The sequence below is a fragment of the Macaca nemestrina genome, chromosome 18 (genome assembly GCF_043159975.1).
Source record: "Macaca nemestrina isolate mMacNem1 chromosome 18, mMacNem.hap1, whole genome shotgun sequence".
In the NCBI taxonomy this organism is placed as follows: Eukaryota; Metazoa; Chordata; class Mammalia; order Primates; family Cercopithecidae; genus Macaca; species Macaca nemestrina.
The window spans coordinates 4,196,187-4,211,314 of NC_092142.1; the positions used below are offsets into that span (position 1 = coordinate 4,196,187).

The 15,128-nt window shown below is 44.7% G+C and overlaps 1 protein-coding gene across 1 annotated transcript in view; it reads right to left on the minus strand.

Annotated features, from left to right (window-relative positions):
* Positions 1 to 15,128, minus strand: part of CREBB (CREB binding protein) — a 158,632-nt gene that overhangs the window by 90,205 nt on the left and 53,299 nt on the right. The window contains 1 exon segment of the mRNA XM_011717621.2: positions 1,129 to 1,305. Coding sequence (XP_011715923.2) covers positions 1,129 to 1,305 — 177 coding nt within the window.

Consider the following 15,128-nt stretch of genomic DNA (forward strand, 5'->3'; position numbering starts at 1 on the left):
CTGGGACTACAGGCGCCCACAACCGCGCCCGGCTAATTTTTTGTATTTTTAGTAGAGACGGGGTTTCACCGTGGTCTCGATCTCCTGACCTTGTGATCCGCCCGCCTCGGCCTCCCAAAGTGCTGGGATTACAGGCGTGAGCCACCGCGCCCGGCCTTAATTACTTAGTTTTGAGGAACGACCAAGGTTATATAAGATACATCAGAGGAAGCTGGATGAGGTGAAGGATATATAGGAATTCTCTGTACTATCTTTACAACAACAAATACTTCAAAATAAAAAGTATAAAAACCTGAAAGACAAAAAGCAACTTTTTCTGAACATAATCCTCTCACTTTCTTGTGATCTTTCCAAATCACTACGGCAGCTGGGAAGGCCAGGCTCCCAGCAACAAGCACACGGGGGAGAGACGGCTGCTTGTGGTCTTCACCCACCACCAAGGGCACACTAGACATGCAGCAGCTGGGGTGAGCAAGAGAGGCTGAACAAAATAATGCACTACCCCTCAGTGTTTTGAAATAAAAGAGATTCTATTATTTTGTGGCACAAAAGCAGATAGTTTCCCATTAATATCTTGATTCATCAGGTTGAGAAGTCATAAGGATAGTTCCTATTTCACAGATTTCCCACCTATAAAATCCCTTCAAACCTCAGGGAGGATGAAGACACGTGGAATCATCTATCGTGTTGGACATAATACACAAGTCATCAACAGAGTATTGTCCTTGGAAGATAAATGTCCTTCATCTGACGGTAATACAAATCAATGGGCTTCTACTGATACCATCAAGCCATTAACAAACAGGAAGTGTAAAAAAAAAGCCAGTCTCTCTGGTTCTCATGATTCTGGAGAGAAAGGTAAGGCAATTCGTGTACATGGATTTTCTCCATCAACAAAAGGAGCCTGGGAGGAGCGGCTGAATCATCCTCACCTATCTCTCCTGTTGCTAGCTCATCACAGAAAATGTTAAAACTCATTTAGAGAGCTACTCATGAGAAATCTGGGTTCTCTTCCTATCACCTACTGACACACTTTTAGTTACAGATTTTCACTGTGAGCATGATAAAAATCCATGGACCACAGCACCCACCGGAGAGCCACAGCACTGAGAGCCAAGGGTAACTTACCATATTTGGCACGTTGGTGACTGAAGTATTCTTGATGTCTGTAGGGAAGGTGGGTAAACTGTTGACCATGCTCTGTTTGCTGGCTAACTGGGGGTTCACTCCAGTGGCTCCCATTGGCTGCCCTCCAGCTTGACTAAAGGGCTGTCCAAATGGACTTGTGTTCCCAGTTATTCCCATCTGAAACAAAAAGAGGTAACATCAGCTGTGGTGATGCGGTCACATATAAAAGGAAGGGCCTGGGAAATGCTCACATGGTTTTCTATGAAATACTCATTGCAATGATAAATTCAAGGTTCATTTTCAGGTTCACACGCTCCAAGCAGAAGGCTCATGAAGCTGCTCCTAGCAGCCACTCTCTCCTCACCTTAAACCCCATCCCAGAAGAAGCCTAGCTGTTTCCCCCAACTCTCAGCCACTCTCCTCACTTAACCCCTCCGGCCCCAACAACGGCACCAACACCTGAAGAAAGTCATTTGGAAAACAAAACTTTCTAAAGTTGATAAAACAAAACTTTCCAAAGTTGATACCCAAGGGGAATTCTTTCAGTTTAATCCTTAATTACTCTATAAGTATCTAGTTTCTGTTAGGTTCCCCATCAGATTGGAACTAAGTTTCCATTAGTTCAAAACAGGGAGTGGAAATATTGCAATGAAATGATACAACACCTGGGATCTGCTTTAAAATACACTTGACCCATGAGCAACATGGGTCTGAACTATGTGGGTCTACATATATGGACATAGTTTTCAATCTCTCCTGCTCCCCTTCAACCTCCTCAGCCTCTGCCACCCAAGAGATCAAGAACAGCCCCTCCTCATCCTCTTCAGCAATGTGAAGACCACGAGGATGAAGACCGTGGCGATGACCCACTTTCACTTGGTGAATGGTACATATTTTCTTTTCCTTAATGGCTTTTTCTTTCTTTTTTTAATCGAGACGGCGTCTCGCTCTGTCGCCTAGGCTGGAGTGCAGTGGAGCGGTCTCGGTTCACTGCCAACCTCTGCCGCCTGGGTTCAAGCGAGTCTCTTGCCTCAGCCTCCTGAATAGCTGGGACTACAGGAACAACACGCCACCACGTCTGGCTAATTTTTTTGTATTTTTAGTAGAGACGCGGTTTTGTCATGTTGGCCAGGCTGTTCTCAAACTCCTGACCTCGGGTGATCTGCCCACCTTGGCCTCCCAAAGTGCTCGGATTACAGGCATGAGCCACCGCGCCCAGCCCCTTACAGTTTTCCTAATAACATTTTCTTTTCTCTAGCTTACTTCACTGTAAAAATACAGTATATAAGACTTAAAACATGAAATTTGTGTTAAGCAACTGTGTATGCTATTGGTAAGGCTTCCGATCAACAGCAGGGGATTAGTAGTAGTCAAGCTTTTATGCAGTCAAAAGGTTATAAGCAGATTTTCGACTGGCAGGGTCAGCACCCTTAACCCCTGAGTTGCTCAAGGGTCATCGCTAATCCACTGGGCAGGAGGAGATGGTAGGAAAAGGGCACAGATGGAGAGAGTCTGGTAAGGTACTGATCATCACTAACCAAGCAGTAGGCGATGGGTACACAGAGGTTATAGTATCCTACCACTGTACGTGTGTAAAATTTATGTATTTATTTATTTTTTGAGAGTGTCTCACTCTGTCACCCAGGCTGGAGTGCAGCGGCATGATCTTGGCTCACTGAAACCTCCACCTCCCAGGTTCAAGCAATTCTCCTGCCTCAGCCTCCTGAGTAGCTGGGATTATGGGCTCGTGCCACCACACCTAGCTAATTTTTGTCTTTTTAGTAGAGACAAGGTTTCATCATGTTGGCCAGGTTGGTCTCGAACTCCTGACCTCAGGTGATGTGCCCACCTCGGCCTCCCAACATACTGGGATTACAGGTGTAAGCCACTGCACCTGGCCTAAAATTTTCCATAATAAAGTATTTTATAAAATTAAAGTGAACTGAAATCAAATATATAGTAGATAAAGGCAGGATAGGGAAAGAGGAACCCTCAGCTATGCTTCCGTGAGGGCCTGCAACCAACTGGGATTCCTTCTATCAACAGATGTGGGCCAAGTTCCCTGATGACCCCCAGTTCCAGCCTCCACAGGTCAATTCAGGAATTGCCATGGCAATACCCCAGTACCTACCTTTCTCCCTGTGCAGGAACAAAGGCTAATTAAGAAACCAGATGCTTGGGCTGCCTGTCTTTATTTTTTCGCAAAGCTCTAATATTCCACCTTCTGTCTATTGTGTGTTCTGCATTTCTGGTGTAGTGGTCAGTTTGATGGACTGGGAAAGGTCCCCACATACAGAAAACCTCCCAGGGGTGAGTTTCCAGTCAAGAAATCATTGCTCAGTTCTCTCCATCAGCCTCACCTGGTGACTGCCACGCCAGCATGTCCACTCTGGGTAACTTACATTCCTTCTATGGACTTCAATCTCCTCGCCTGTAAGATGAGTGCCTTCAACAAGATGGATCGCGTTATTTCTTTCAGCTCTAAAAGTCTAGGCTATAAACAAATCAACACTCAACACAACTGGCCCTTTCTGCTGAAATGCTCGTACAAAAACACAAATAAAAACTAAAGGAGTAAAACCAGAAAGTTCTAGCTCTATGCATTTCATACACAGGTGATTTCCTTCCACATGTAGTCCTCCTAGGTGACATTTCTCACCTTTTTGAAAGCAATCACATTCTAGGTGCTCTACTTAAGTGAACTGAGATGCTAATTCTTCACCAAATCCACAAACCAGACTCACTTTCGAGTTCAAGTGACTTAATCAAGGCAAGATGGTAGCTCAATAAATATTAAGCACATTTTTGATTTGTAAGAAGCTTCCTTCAACTGTCATCTGAAACTTAATTGAAGCAGGAATTTATATTTTCAGAAACTACTACACTAAATTAATTCCATGGGACAATTACTACTCTCAGAATTTGTCTTATTATGTATAATAAAACTGCTGAAACATTGTTCTCGGAAGCCTAGAATCTGAATACAAGAACACGAACAACAACCAAAAATACAGTGTTTCTTTTTTTTCCAGTTCCTAAATTTCTCACTTTGGACAAAATATGACAGAACACATATACTCATCTTCCCTCAATCAATTCATCCTCAAAGTCAACTGCTATTCACCAACTGCCTGCTATGAGCCAAGCCCAGTTCTGAGGTTGTGTAGATGCATTTCCTACTTGTCATAGAGCTCGCACCTTGTGTCCACCAATTTGACAAACAACAACAAAAAAAATCAACGTCTTTTGGAAGTTTCTAATTAATTAGGCCCAGCATTGACAAACCAAAGTGGGTGACAGCTGATGGGGTGGGGAAGGGGACAGGTAACCATCTTCTTTCCACACCAAATGCCTAGGTACCCTGGCTCCAGAGAAGAGGGGACAGTACCAAGAGGCCAGCGCACTCTGAAAGGTGTTCCATGGACCTCAAAGTTCACCTGACTTGCTTCACAAAGTTTATTTTCAAAACTTCCCAGATATTTTGACAATTTTCCTAAGATAGCCCTGCCAGGGTGAGTTTGAGGTGTATGTGTGTGATCAGGTGGGTAATACTTGCCTGGCCTGGGGCCCTTTTCTAACTGGTCATTGTTGTTTATTTTGTGTGTGTGTTTTTTTTTGTTTTTGAGACACAAGTCTCATTCTGTTGCCTAGGCTGGAGCGCAATGGCATGATTTCAGCCCACCGCAACCTCCACCTCCCAGATTCAAGCAATTCTCGTGTCTCAGCCTCCTAAGTAGTTGGGTTTACAGGCAGGCGCCACCACATCCAGCAAATTTTTGTATGTTTTAGTAGAGACAGGGTTTTGCCATGTTGGTCACACTGGCCTCGAACTCCTGGCCTCAAGTGATCCATGCACCTCAAGCCTCCCCAAGTGTTGGGATTACAGGCATAAGCCACCACCCCTGGCCATAACTGGTCAATTTCAAAGGGCAACCCAGTATTTGGAAGCTCTCTGACAGATTTCATCAGGAAACGTGTCTGTACCTTTTCTTCTTGGCCATCAGATAAGACAGCCAAGGAAATAGTCTCACCAAGTTTTTACCTTGATTCTCACAAGGTAAAGAACATGGCAAGTCAAAGATCATGAACGGTATGTAAGGAACGTCCAGCCCAAAGGGATCTACATAATTCTCAAAAATAGGGGAAAAAATCCCGTCCTTAGCCTATGATAAAAACAAACAAAACCCAGGTTATATGCAGGAGGTTAGGATTCAAATCTCTGGCACCAGGGCCAACCCCAGCCTCTCCTTATCAGAGCAAGTTACTAACCAGGATAAAGAGGTCAGTTCTCCCACAGGGTATGACTGCTCATTGCCCAGGCAAGGCTACCTCCTGGTGCCAAACCATCTCCTGGCAGAACTCAAGAGCCATGAACTGGTCCTAGGCTGCAGTTATGAATAAAAACCATTTGCTTCTAGAGATTCTAGATTTCTGAATTCCTAGTCTATATCTATTCTCCATTAATCAAACTGAGCACTGTGGTCCCCAAGCCTAGGCTAACATATACTTTTTAGGACCAATGCCCAAAATGAAATACTAACATCACGATGTCTAACTCTAATTAATGAAAATCTACATTTCTTTAAATGTCCCAACATGTACTTGATAATAATTTGGTAGGTCAGGTGCTCATTCCTGTAATTCCAGCACTTTGCCAGGTTTCCCATGAAAAAGCATTGTGACCAAGCGTATCAATCATTTAACTGTTTGAGAACCTACTTCTGTTTTCTATTACTGCACTCAGAGAGTAAAAATATGTAACCCACAGTCCTTGTGTATAAGAAAAATATTGAAGCCAGATCCTGAGATGTCCCCAACTCCAACCACTGCCCCCAAGAAAGAATGGGGGTGAAACTGGATTAGCCTTAACATGACTGCAGCATGAGCTCTGATGAGGAAATTCCTCTTTAAGCTCAGCTCAAAACCCAAGAACAATACAAAGGGGCACCCACAGCAAATTCTGGTGCTGAGCCCAGCCCATCCATCAAATCCTGCTGCTGTGGGCCTGAGCTGTGTGGCAAGTAGGTGAGTGACCATCATCAACAAAGAGGAGGGAAAAGGCAGAATGACTTTCCATCTACTCCAGCAGACACGGGTACCATGGAAAGTACAAAGTACCACACAGCTCTAGAGGATTATCTGTCACATAAATGCTTATAATAATCTATCCTGAACCTGTTTTGGTCACAAAACTAGGATAAAACTTCTCACCTTCCTGGAACATTCTCTGTATCCCCTGCAACATACCAGGGATGCAGCGGAAGGACCCAAATGAATGAACACGCCAAAGCACCACCATGCCACGCAGCCCCTAGGAGTAGAGCCAGGAAGGAGGTGGTCAAAGAACCACGAGCAAGTGACCAAAGTCAAGGCACAAAGAGAGTCAGCACTGGCTGGAGGGGGCGTCAGAAGAGGCAGCAGGAACAGTCCCCTTTCTATCTTCAAAACTGCCAAACAAGGATCTCAGCTACTAGTTGGAGTGGACAGCTACCTTCCCATGCTGAAAAGTCAGGCAGAACGAGAGCAGGCCCTCGGAGTTGGTTTTCGGAACGGTGAAACGTGTGTGTGTGATCACAGGAGATACACAAGTCTAGTCTGGCTATAAAATGGGCCCTCTGTGCTACATCTTTGGGCCAAGAAAACCCTGGCTTTGGTACAAGGCCCCACTCATGCTCTTACCCAGAGCTTTCCACTTGCACACAGAATTACTGACCCATCAGCCTCCATGGTCACTTCTGGCTGCCAACAGCCTCCTCTGTTTACCTCAGAATGTGGGACAAATACTATCATTTTCTACTTGTAATGATATGACAGCTATCAAAACATTCATAAGAAAACAAGTTCCAGGCTCAGAAAGACCAGAAAGATTCTCTCCACTCACTAGCCAGGAGAATTATCTCTACTACTCACCTAACTCCCCGTCTCTCAAGTGAGATCTAGTCTCGTAAAAAAGTTAGTAAATGGAAATCCAAGAAGTAATTAAGGGGTTTAAGGAGAGAGAAAACTCAGGTCCTTCAATATCAGCAGAAAAACTCCTGATACTGAAAAGGGGTTTAGACTGAAAGGTTACAGAAGAAATCATCAAAATAGAAGTATCTCCACAGAACAGGTCTCTACAATAGTAGCAAGTCAGGCATCCATTTTCTTGCTCTTCTGTTGAACAAGGTCAGAGAAACACGTTCTTTGCAGTTAGGGCCAACACAGGTTATAGCTCCTCTCCTGCCATCCACAGACCAAACTCCACTGAGAGGAGGCAATAGGCCAGGCAGTCCATGGGGGTAGGGGAGGGAGCACTTGGGTGGGCACCAGTCCACAATTTTGTGTGATGTTCATTTTTGAGGGACACTCTAAGATCTCCTAAAGATTAAGAATACCTGTCCTTGGGGGAAGGAAACTTCCTTCATGTCCTTCATTTTCAGGGAAGGGCAAGCTGGTTCCTGATCTCACACAACCCCGTGCCACGTATGGGAGCCTTTGCAAATAGCCCACTTCCAGAGACATCAACCACTCACAAAAACCACCACTCTGACAAACTCCCCCAGTTTTCATCTCCTAATGTCCTTTTGAAGTGCACACTCACAAGAAGGGATTGACCATAACCACTTATGAGTACGCCCCTGAGGGGGCCACCGTGTGACCAATGGGTGGTCGGGGAGGAGGATGGCCAGAAATGCACTGCAACGCAGAACTTGACCTAGAGTTGGCCAGGCCATCAGAAACTCTCAGTGCAGCAAGTGCCGAGTTTGATGTTTGGGTTTTCTTTTTTTTTTTCTTTTGATAGAGTCTCACTCTGTCGCCCAGGCTGGAGTGTAGTGGCACCATCCCAGCTCACTGTAACCTCTGCCTCCCTGGTTCAAGTGATTCTCCCGTCTCAACGTCCTGAGTAGCTGGGACTACAGGCGCATGCCACCACGCCCGGCTAATTTTTGTATTTTTAGTAGTGATGGGGTTTCACCATGTTGGCCAGGCTGGTCTCGAACTCCTGACCTCAAGTTATCCACCCGCCTTGGACTCCCAAAGGGCTGGGATTACAGGCGTGAGCCACCGTGCCTGGACTTGAGGTGGTTCTGAGGAGCCCAATAAGTCCGTTTTTGCAGCAGCTGACTACTTCAGCAGTTTTCCTCATGCCTCAAGACACGCCTTAATGGCCGGGCGCGGTGGCTCAAGCCTGTAATCCCAGCACTTTGGGAGGCCGAGACGGGCGGATCACGAGGTCAGGAGATCGAGACCATCCTGGCTAACACGGTGAAACCCCGTCTCTACTAAAAATACAAAAAACTAGCCGGGCGAGGTGGCGGGCGCCTGTAGTCCCAGCTACTCGGGAGGCTGAGGCAGGAGAATGGCGTAAACCCGGGAGGCGGAGCTTGCAGTGAGCTGAGATCCGGCCACTGCACTCCAGCCTGGGCGACAGAGCAAGACTCCGTCTCAAAAAAAAAAAAAAAAAAAACACACGCCTTAAGCCACACTACACAGCAGAGCACTCACAGGAAGTGGGCTTTGGCCACGGAGGTCACTGATGCTGGTCAGAAACACACAGAAAGGAACCAAAATATGATGTTCAGAAATATGCTTTGCAAAGACAAGTGGAGAAGTAAGACTAGTTAAAATTTACCGCTTCATAGGTGATGAAAGGGTCCCCAGAAAAGCACAGGGACACACTAAATCAGCCTGAGAACTCAGCAGGCGCTCCCCACAGCCCCCACGGAGACTTCGCCCTTGCACGGGGACTCATCACCTCCCTGCTTAATGGAACTCTGTCTCCTTCAAGCTCACCAGCCTCATGCCAGTACCTGGGACAGAGACAGGAACTGTCTATGAAAACAGGGTGGCAAAGTGCGGCCCGCGGGCAGCCCAATGCCTCTTTACGAAAAAACAAAATTTTTCTTATTGGAACACAGCCACAAATACAATTTCATTCATAGAGACAGTATGCCATTGTGGTCAACTAGTGGGCTCTGGGGTATCTGAATGGTGGCTCCGCCACTTGCTAGGGATTTACTTATACCTCTCTGCACCCTAGTTTTATCATCTATAAAATGGAGATCACAGCACCTCCTCTAAGGGTTGTGTGAGAACTAAGTAAGTTCCTATATGCGAAGCACTAAGATGAGCAGCTGCCACAGTGAGTACCAGGGGTGAGGAGATGAGAGACAGCTTTGGGAGGAATCATTCTACACTACATATGATTTCTTTCCTGACCACGCTTAAGCAGTAATGAAATAAAGGAATGCTTTTCAGAGAACGTGTGATGGTGGAGAGTGGTTCCAACATATAAGGCGACAGGGACAGGCCAGCTGGGATTATTGGCATTTGATTATGAGACATTTTCAGAGAAACACTTGTGACAACAACAATCTTATGCATTTGCTATTTGCAGAAATACTCTGAAGAGGCTATTATTTTCCAATTGTCCTGATAAATCACAGGCATTTCCAGTTTTCACTCTACATTGTTTTACAACTTTAAAAACAATAAACTCAGGGTGTTTATTTCAAACTTAAAGTAAATCATAAGCAATAATGACATATGATCAAAATACCCTAGCCTAACATTCTTGGGTTGAAATTTAAACCAAAATACAGAAGAACTGAACATGAAAGAACACTCCCATGAAAAAAGAAACTGATGCAACTACCAATCATAAGCCAGCCACGACACAGCAGCAAACTTCCATTTGATGCGGCTTCAGCCTAACCTGACATATTTTTCAAGCTGGAGTTTTTAGCATCTTTCTCCACAAGCTGGTACACACGTAAAACCACAAATTCATATAAGGTGTAAAAACACAACTCAGTTCAGTACACCAAGAGCAAAAGTTTGCTAAATAATTTAATAGCCAGAAATATTTATTGTTTTCAATGACATAAAGAACCAGAACTAACCCAGACTATGGCCAGATCATTTGTAAAGCCAAAAGCATTTTCTCTTGGCAACCTACCATTGTTGGAAGAAAGCCAAGAAAAGCAGTTTTCATGGAAAGACATGACTGCATTCAGTTGTCTGCTATCACCCGCTTGCTCCTGGAATCCTTCCAGTATATCAACTTGGCAAATACAGAGTAGGGAGAAATACACCACTGATTACAGTGCCATAGACAGCACTTGGCTGTCCAGGGTGCGCCTGGGACAGGAGAGCTCAGCTAAAGCACCTGGGCAGGTAAGCAGCCCACCCTCCCCCTCAATGGAACTCTTACGTGTTGCCAACTTTGAATGCATTCAAGAAAATGTGCAGCCCCCAGGTCTGAACATTTGCCCTGGAAGGATAACTCCTAATTGGAAGACTAGTAACAAAGTATTTAGCAATACTCAGTGTATTTCATTCGAATAATGTCTTTCCAGAAGCATTCCTCCTCTTCTTGGGTTAAGATCCTCCCAGGCATGAGGATCGCTTGAGGCCAGGAGTCTGAGACCAACCTGGGCAACAAAGCAAAACCCTCTTCTCTACAAAAAATAATTAGCCAGGTATGACGGCGTGTGCTTGTAGTCCCAGCTATTTGGGAGGCTGAGGTGGGAGGACTGCTTGAACCCAGGAGGTCGAGGATATAGTGATCCATAATTGAGCCACTGTGTACACAAACACACAGCCATGACCAGAATGTGACTTAGAAGAAGGGTGGAAATGCACGCCTGTATCTTCACTGTTAGTCACCCAACTGCTCCAGACCTGCCAGCAGTCAAACTGGCACCCTAATACTATTGGTACACCTTGGCAGGTCTTTACAGTTAGAGATGCTGGCTCCCCAGGGTGCAGTCCACATTAATGCATAAGTAAAAACAATGGGTCAAAGTCACTGGAGAAACTATTTCTAATCCTGTTTCTGCCCCAATCAGCCATGTAACTGGGACAAACCTCTTGGTCCCTTAGCTTTCCTTATCTATAAAGCAGTAAGCATTTAGATCATCAGTAGGTGATCTTCAAAGCAAGAGACTGGAGCATGAGGGATGGACTTGAATGCATTTAGTTCCCAAGTTTCCAGGGCGAGACACACTTCTAGTCAGACAGTGCCTATTTGAGCAGCAGACCTTTCCAGCAAGGAGACCACTAGGCAGCTATCACGTCACAAACCGCCCCTAGCTCTCTTCAGCAGTGATGCTCTTATCTTTAGGACACTGGAAGTTGAAAAGGCTATGGCAACACACACACACACACACACACACACACACACACACACACACACACACTTATCTAGGAATGCAAAGTGTGTTAAGGTCTTCCAGAAGGGAGATACTGTGCAGTGGTGACGCACACAGGGCCATGTTCTCCCAAGCCAAAGGTAAGAGACACAAGCCACAAGGAAATCAGACATGCGCTGTTAACAGGTGCCACCAACACTGACTGCTAAATGGAGTTTGAAGAGGGAGAGGGGTCCTGACTGGGAGGCCAGCAAGGGGGTCAAGAGCTGGGCCTACAAAGGCGAGCTAAATGGTAACGGCCACAGTCGATGGCGGCTATGCCCCTGCAACCTCGCCACGAACAAGAATGGGGTGAAACACCTCCGGGAGGGGCCTGGATAGCTACAAATCTTGCAGTTTCAAAGTTTATCTCTAATCAAATAATCTAAATGTCCACAAAAAAATGGTAAGTTGTGCAGCCATCTGGCTGGGGGTTAACTGACAGAGCTAACGTGTTAATTAAAATGAACACGGAAACTGGAAAGCTCAGGAGAGAGCTGGTTATTCATGCTGAGGGTTAGTCACAAAAGGCAAGCACTGTCTCAGAAGAGCATCACTCATAACATCGACAGACAGGAACAAACACTGCTCTGATCTCTCCACTCAAATCCTGACAGACTCAAGTCAAGAGTGACTCCCACCTCTGGCCACTCCCATCCCCACAAGCCTTTGCCTCACTGAGCCCACACGCGGCGGCAGCACACCTAGGCTGAATCACACCTGGACAACTTGGAGACTACAACTGCCAAGCAGGCCAGTGACTCCTGTTGTAGAGTAACTCTCTAAGCAAAATGTGCCAGGTTTTTAGGGGAGAAAACACACTCCGTCCCCTCCTTGGACTGTCCCCAGTCTCTATGCCCAATCACTCCCTGTGCCTCAACAGTGTGCCCACTCATCACTAATATATACACTCCTGTTTGCCATTTACACAGGGCCACTCTAAGTTCCGGTTTCTTGTTTAAATGGGACAGCACACGGGAAAATGCTCTGAAAACCAAAAAGCACTGTGCAATCTTGAGGTGGCTTTAAGATCTCTTTCCAAAAATAGAGCACAGAAAATCTCTAACATGAGATAGGACTCTATAAAATGAACAGATTTTGTACAGTACTGAAAACAGGTATGCATCCTTACTACAATAATTTAAAATCAATAATTGCAAGACAATGTCTAAAGTTGGCATTTCTCAGTATTATCTATCTCTTGCTTTGTTCTAGGAAGGATTTCAGATGGCTTGTTTTCCATTTCATTCTTCATTACTTCGTAGAAAAACATGAAATGAATAATATGACTCACTGCTAAGGGCATTGAATTTTTATTTAGTAAATAAAAATGCAATCCCTGCAATCACACTACTTCAGACCATGTGCCATTTTCTGAAAGCCACAAACCACAGTGTCACATTCTTATCCAAAAATATGTAATAATTATAAAGATGTATATCTATGGAAGTATGGCCTTGGAATTGCTATTAGTTGATAAGTATTTACACTTCCTGACAAGAAAATGTCACTGACATTCAGTTCCTAGCTCTAAGTGGAGGGCTCTGGACACTTGCCTCAGTAGAGCACTCAGAAAAGGGATTCAGTCCTCTTCGGACAACAAAAAAGAAAATGAGATCTACACACAGTTAGAAGGCATTTTTTATCAAATAATCAAAGATGATTAAAGATGCTTGGGGGAAGCCTAACTTATGAGTAACTTTGCCTTTATTTTAAAAATTACGAAGACAAAATCTCTTGTTTCTGAGATTCAGCCACACCATTTGAACCTCTTATAAGAGACACAGTTTTCATTAAAATGTCATTGTGTATCTTCAAAAGCATAGAGAAAACTGTAATAGAAAAAACTACAAGGAAGAATTCATAATCATATGAACAGGTTAGAATAAATGAATCAAATCTATATGTATGAATTTTAATATTGTTCTTAAAAAAGCAAGATGAGGCTAGGTGTGGTGGCTTACGCCTGTAATCCTAGCACTTTGGGAGTCTGAGGCAGGTGAACTGCTTGAGCTCAGGAGTTTGAGAACGGCCTAGGCCACATGGCAAAACCCCATCTCTACAAAAAAAAAGAAAGCTGGATGCAGTAGCATGCACCTGTAGTCCCTTGGGAGGCTGGGGTGGGAGGATTGCTTGTGCCCCGGAGGCAGAGGTTGCAGTGAGCCAAGATAACATCACTGCACTCCAGCCTGGGTGACAGAGCCAGACCCAGTCTCAGGACGGTGGCGGGGGGCGGGGGGGGGGGGGAAGCAAGATGAAAACATATCACGTAAAAGACACTTTCATTTTTACTGTTAAAGTTGATTTCATTTAGTAAAAAACTATGAAGAGACAGATCTCCCACATGGAAGAAGTCCAAATAAAATATGTAGACACTTTGCCTTAAAGAAGGTAGAGTATAAACCCCCTACCCTTAAACGTAGTGACTCCTTCCAAAGAGGATGGCAGGGAGGAAGGAAAAGGAGCATTATGGTGGAGAAAACTGAGAGGCACGATCTCAGCCAGGTGGCTATGGGCAGCATCAACCATAGTAGTAAGTCACCAAGACAGGATGTGCCCTTAAAGTGACGTGAAAATGGCCCTTGGCTGCTATGATCTTCCTTTCAAAAGCCCATAAGCCCAGTCTCACCATGAGAAAAACATCAGACAAATCTGTACAGAGCCGCATCCTATAACACACCTGACTGGTTCTCCTCAAAACTGTCAAGGTCATTAAAAACCAAGGAAAGTCTGAGAAAACGTCACAACCAAGAGGCGCCTAAGGAGACAGCATGATTAAAAGTAATGGGGTATCATGGATGGGATCCTAAAACAGAAGGACATTAGGGAAAATTTAAGGAAATCTGATTAAAGTGTGGACTTCAGTTAATCACAGGCATCAATATTGGTTCATTACTTCTGACAAACACAGGAAAGGTGAGACGCTAACAATAGGAAAGTGCGTGGGCAGTGGGGAGGAGATATAGAACCCTGTTGTACTCTCTTTCAATTTTTCTGTAAATCTAAAACTGTTCTCAACATAGAGTCTACTCAGTCAGTTGCACTACCTGTAGTTTCATCTACTCAGAAAGCTGAGGTTTGAGGATCGCTTGAACCCAGGAATTCAAGGCTATAGTACACTATAATCACGCCTGTGAACGGTCACTGCTTGGGCAACATAATAGGAAGACCCATCTCTCTAAAAAAAATTTAAGTCTACTTAAAAAATGAAAAGAAAAAAAAAAGACTATGAAGGAAATGTGATAAATATCAACAGGCATTAACTCTAACAAAAACACAGGTGTTGGTTATACTATCCTTTTTCTTGTGTTGAAAATTTTAAACACTCAGAACATAAAAATCAAACCTTTCTCTGCTACTGTAATTGAAGAAAAATATTTTTCAAAAAGTGATCTTGCTTACTTTTTATTTTATTGATTGATTGATTGAGACGGAGTCTCGCTCTGTTGCCCGGGCTGGAGTGCAGTGACACAATCTCAGCTCACTGCAACCTCCCCCTGCCAGGTTCACGAGATTCTCCTGCCTCAGCCTCCCGAGTAGCTGGGACTACAGGCGCCTATCACCATGCCCGGCTAATTTTTTGTATTTTTAGTAGAGATGGGGTTTCACCGTGTTAGCCAGGATGGTCTTGAACTCCTGACCTCATGATCCACCCACCTCGGCTTCCCAAAATGCTAGGATTACAGGTGTGAGCCACCATGCCCGGTTACTTTTTATTTTTTTAGAGACAGGGTCTTACACTGTCGCCCAAGCTGGAGTACAGTGGTGCAATCACGGCTCACTACAGCCCTGGCCTCCTGAGCTCAAGTGATCTTCGTACCTCAGCCT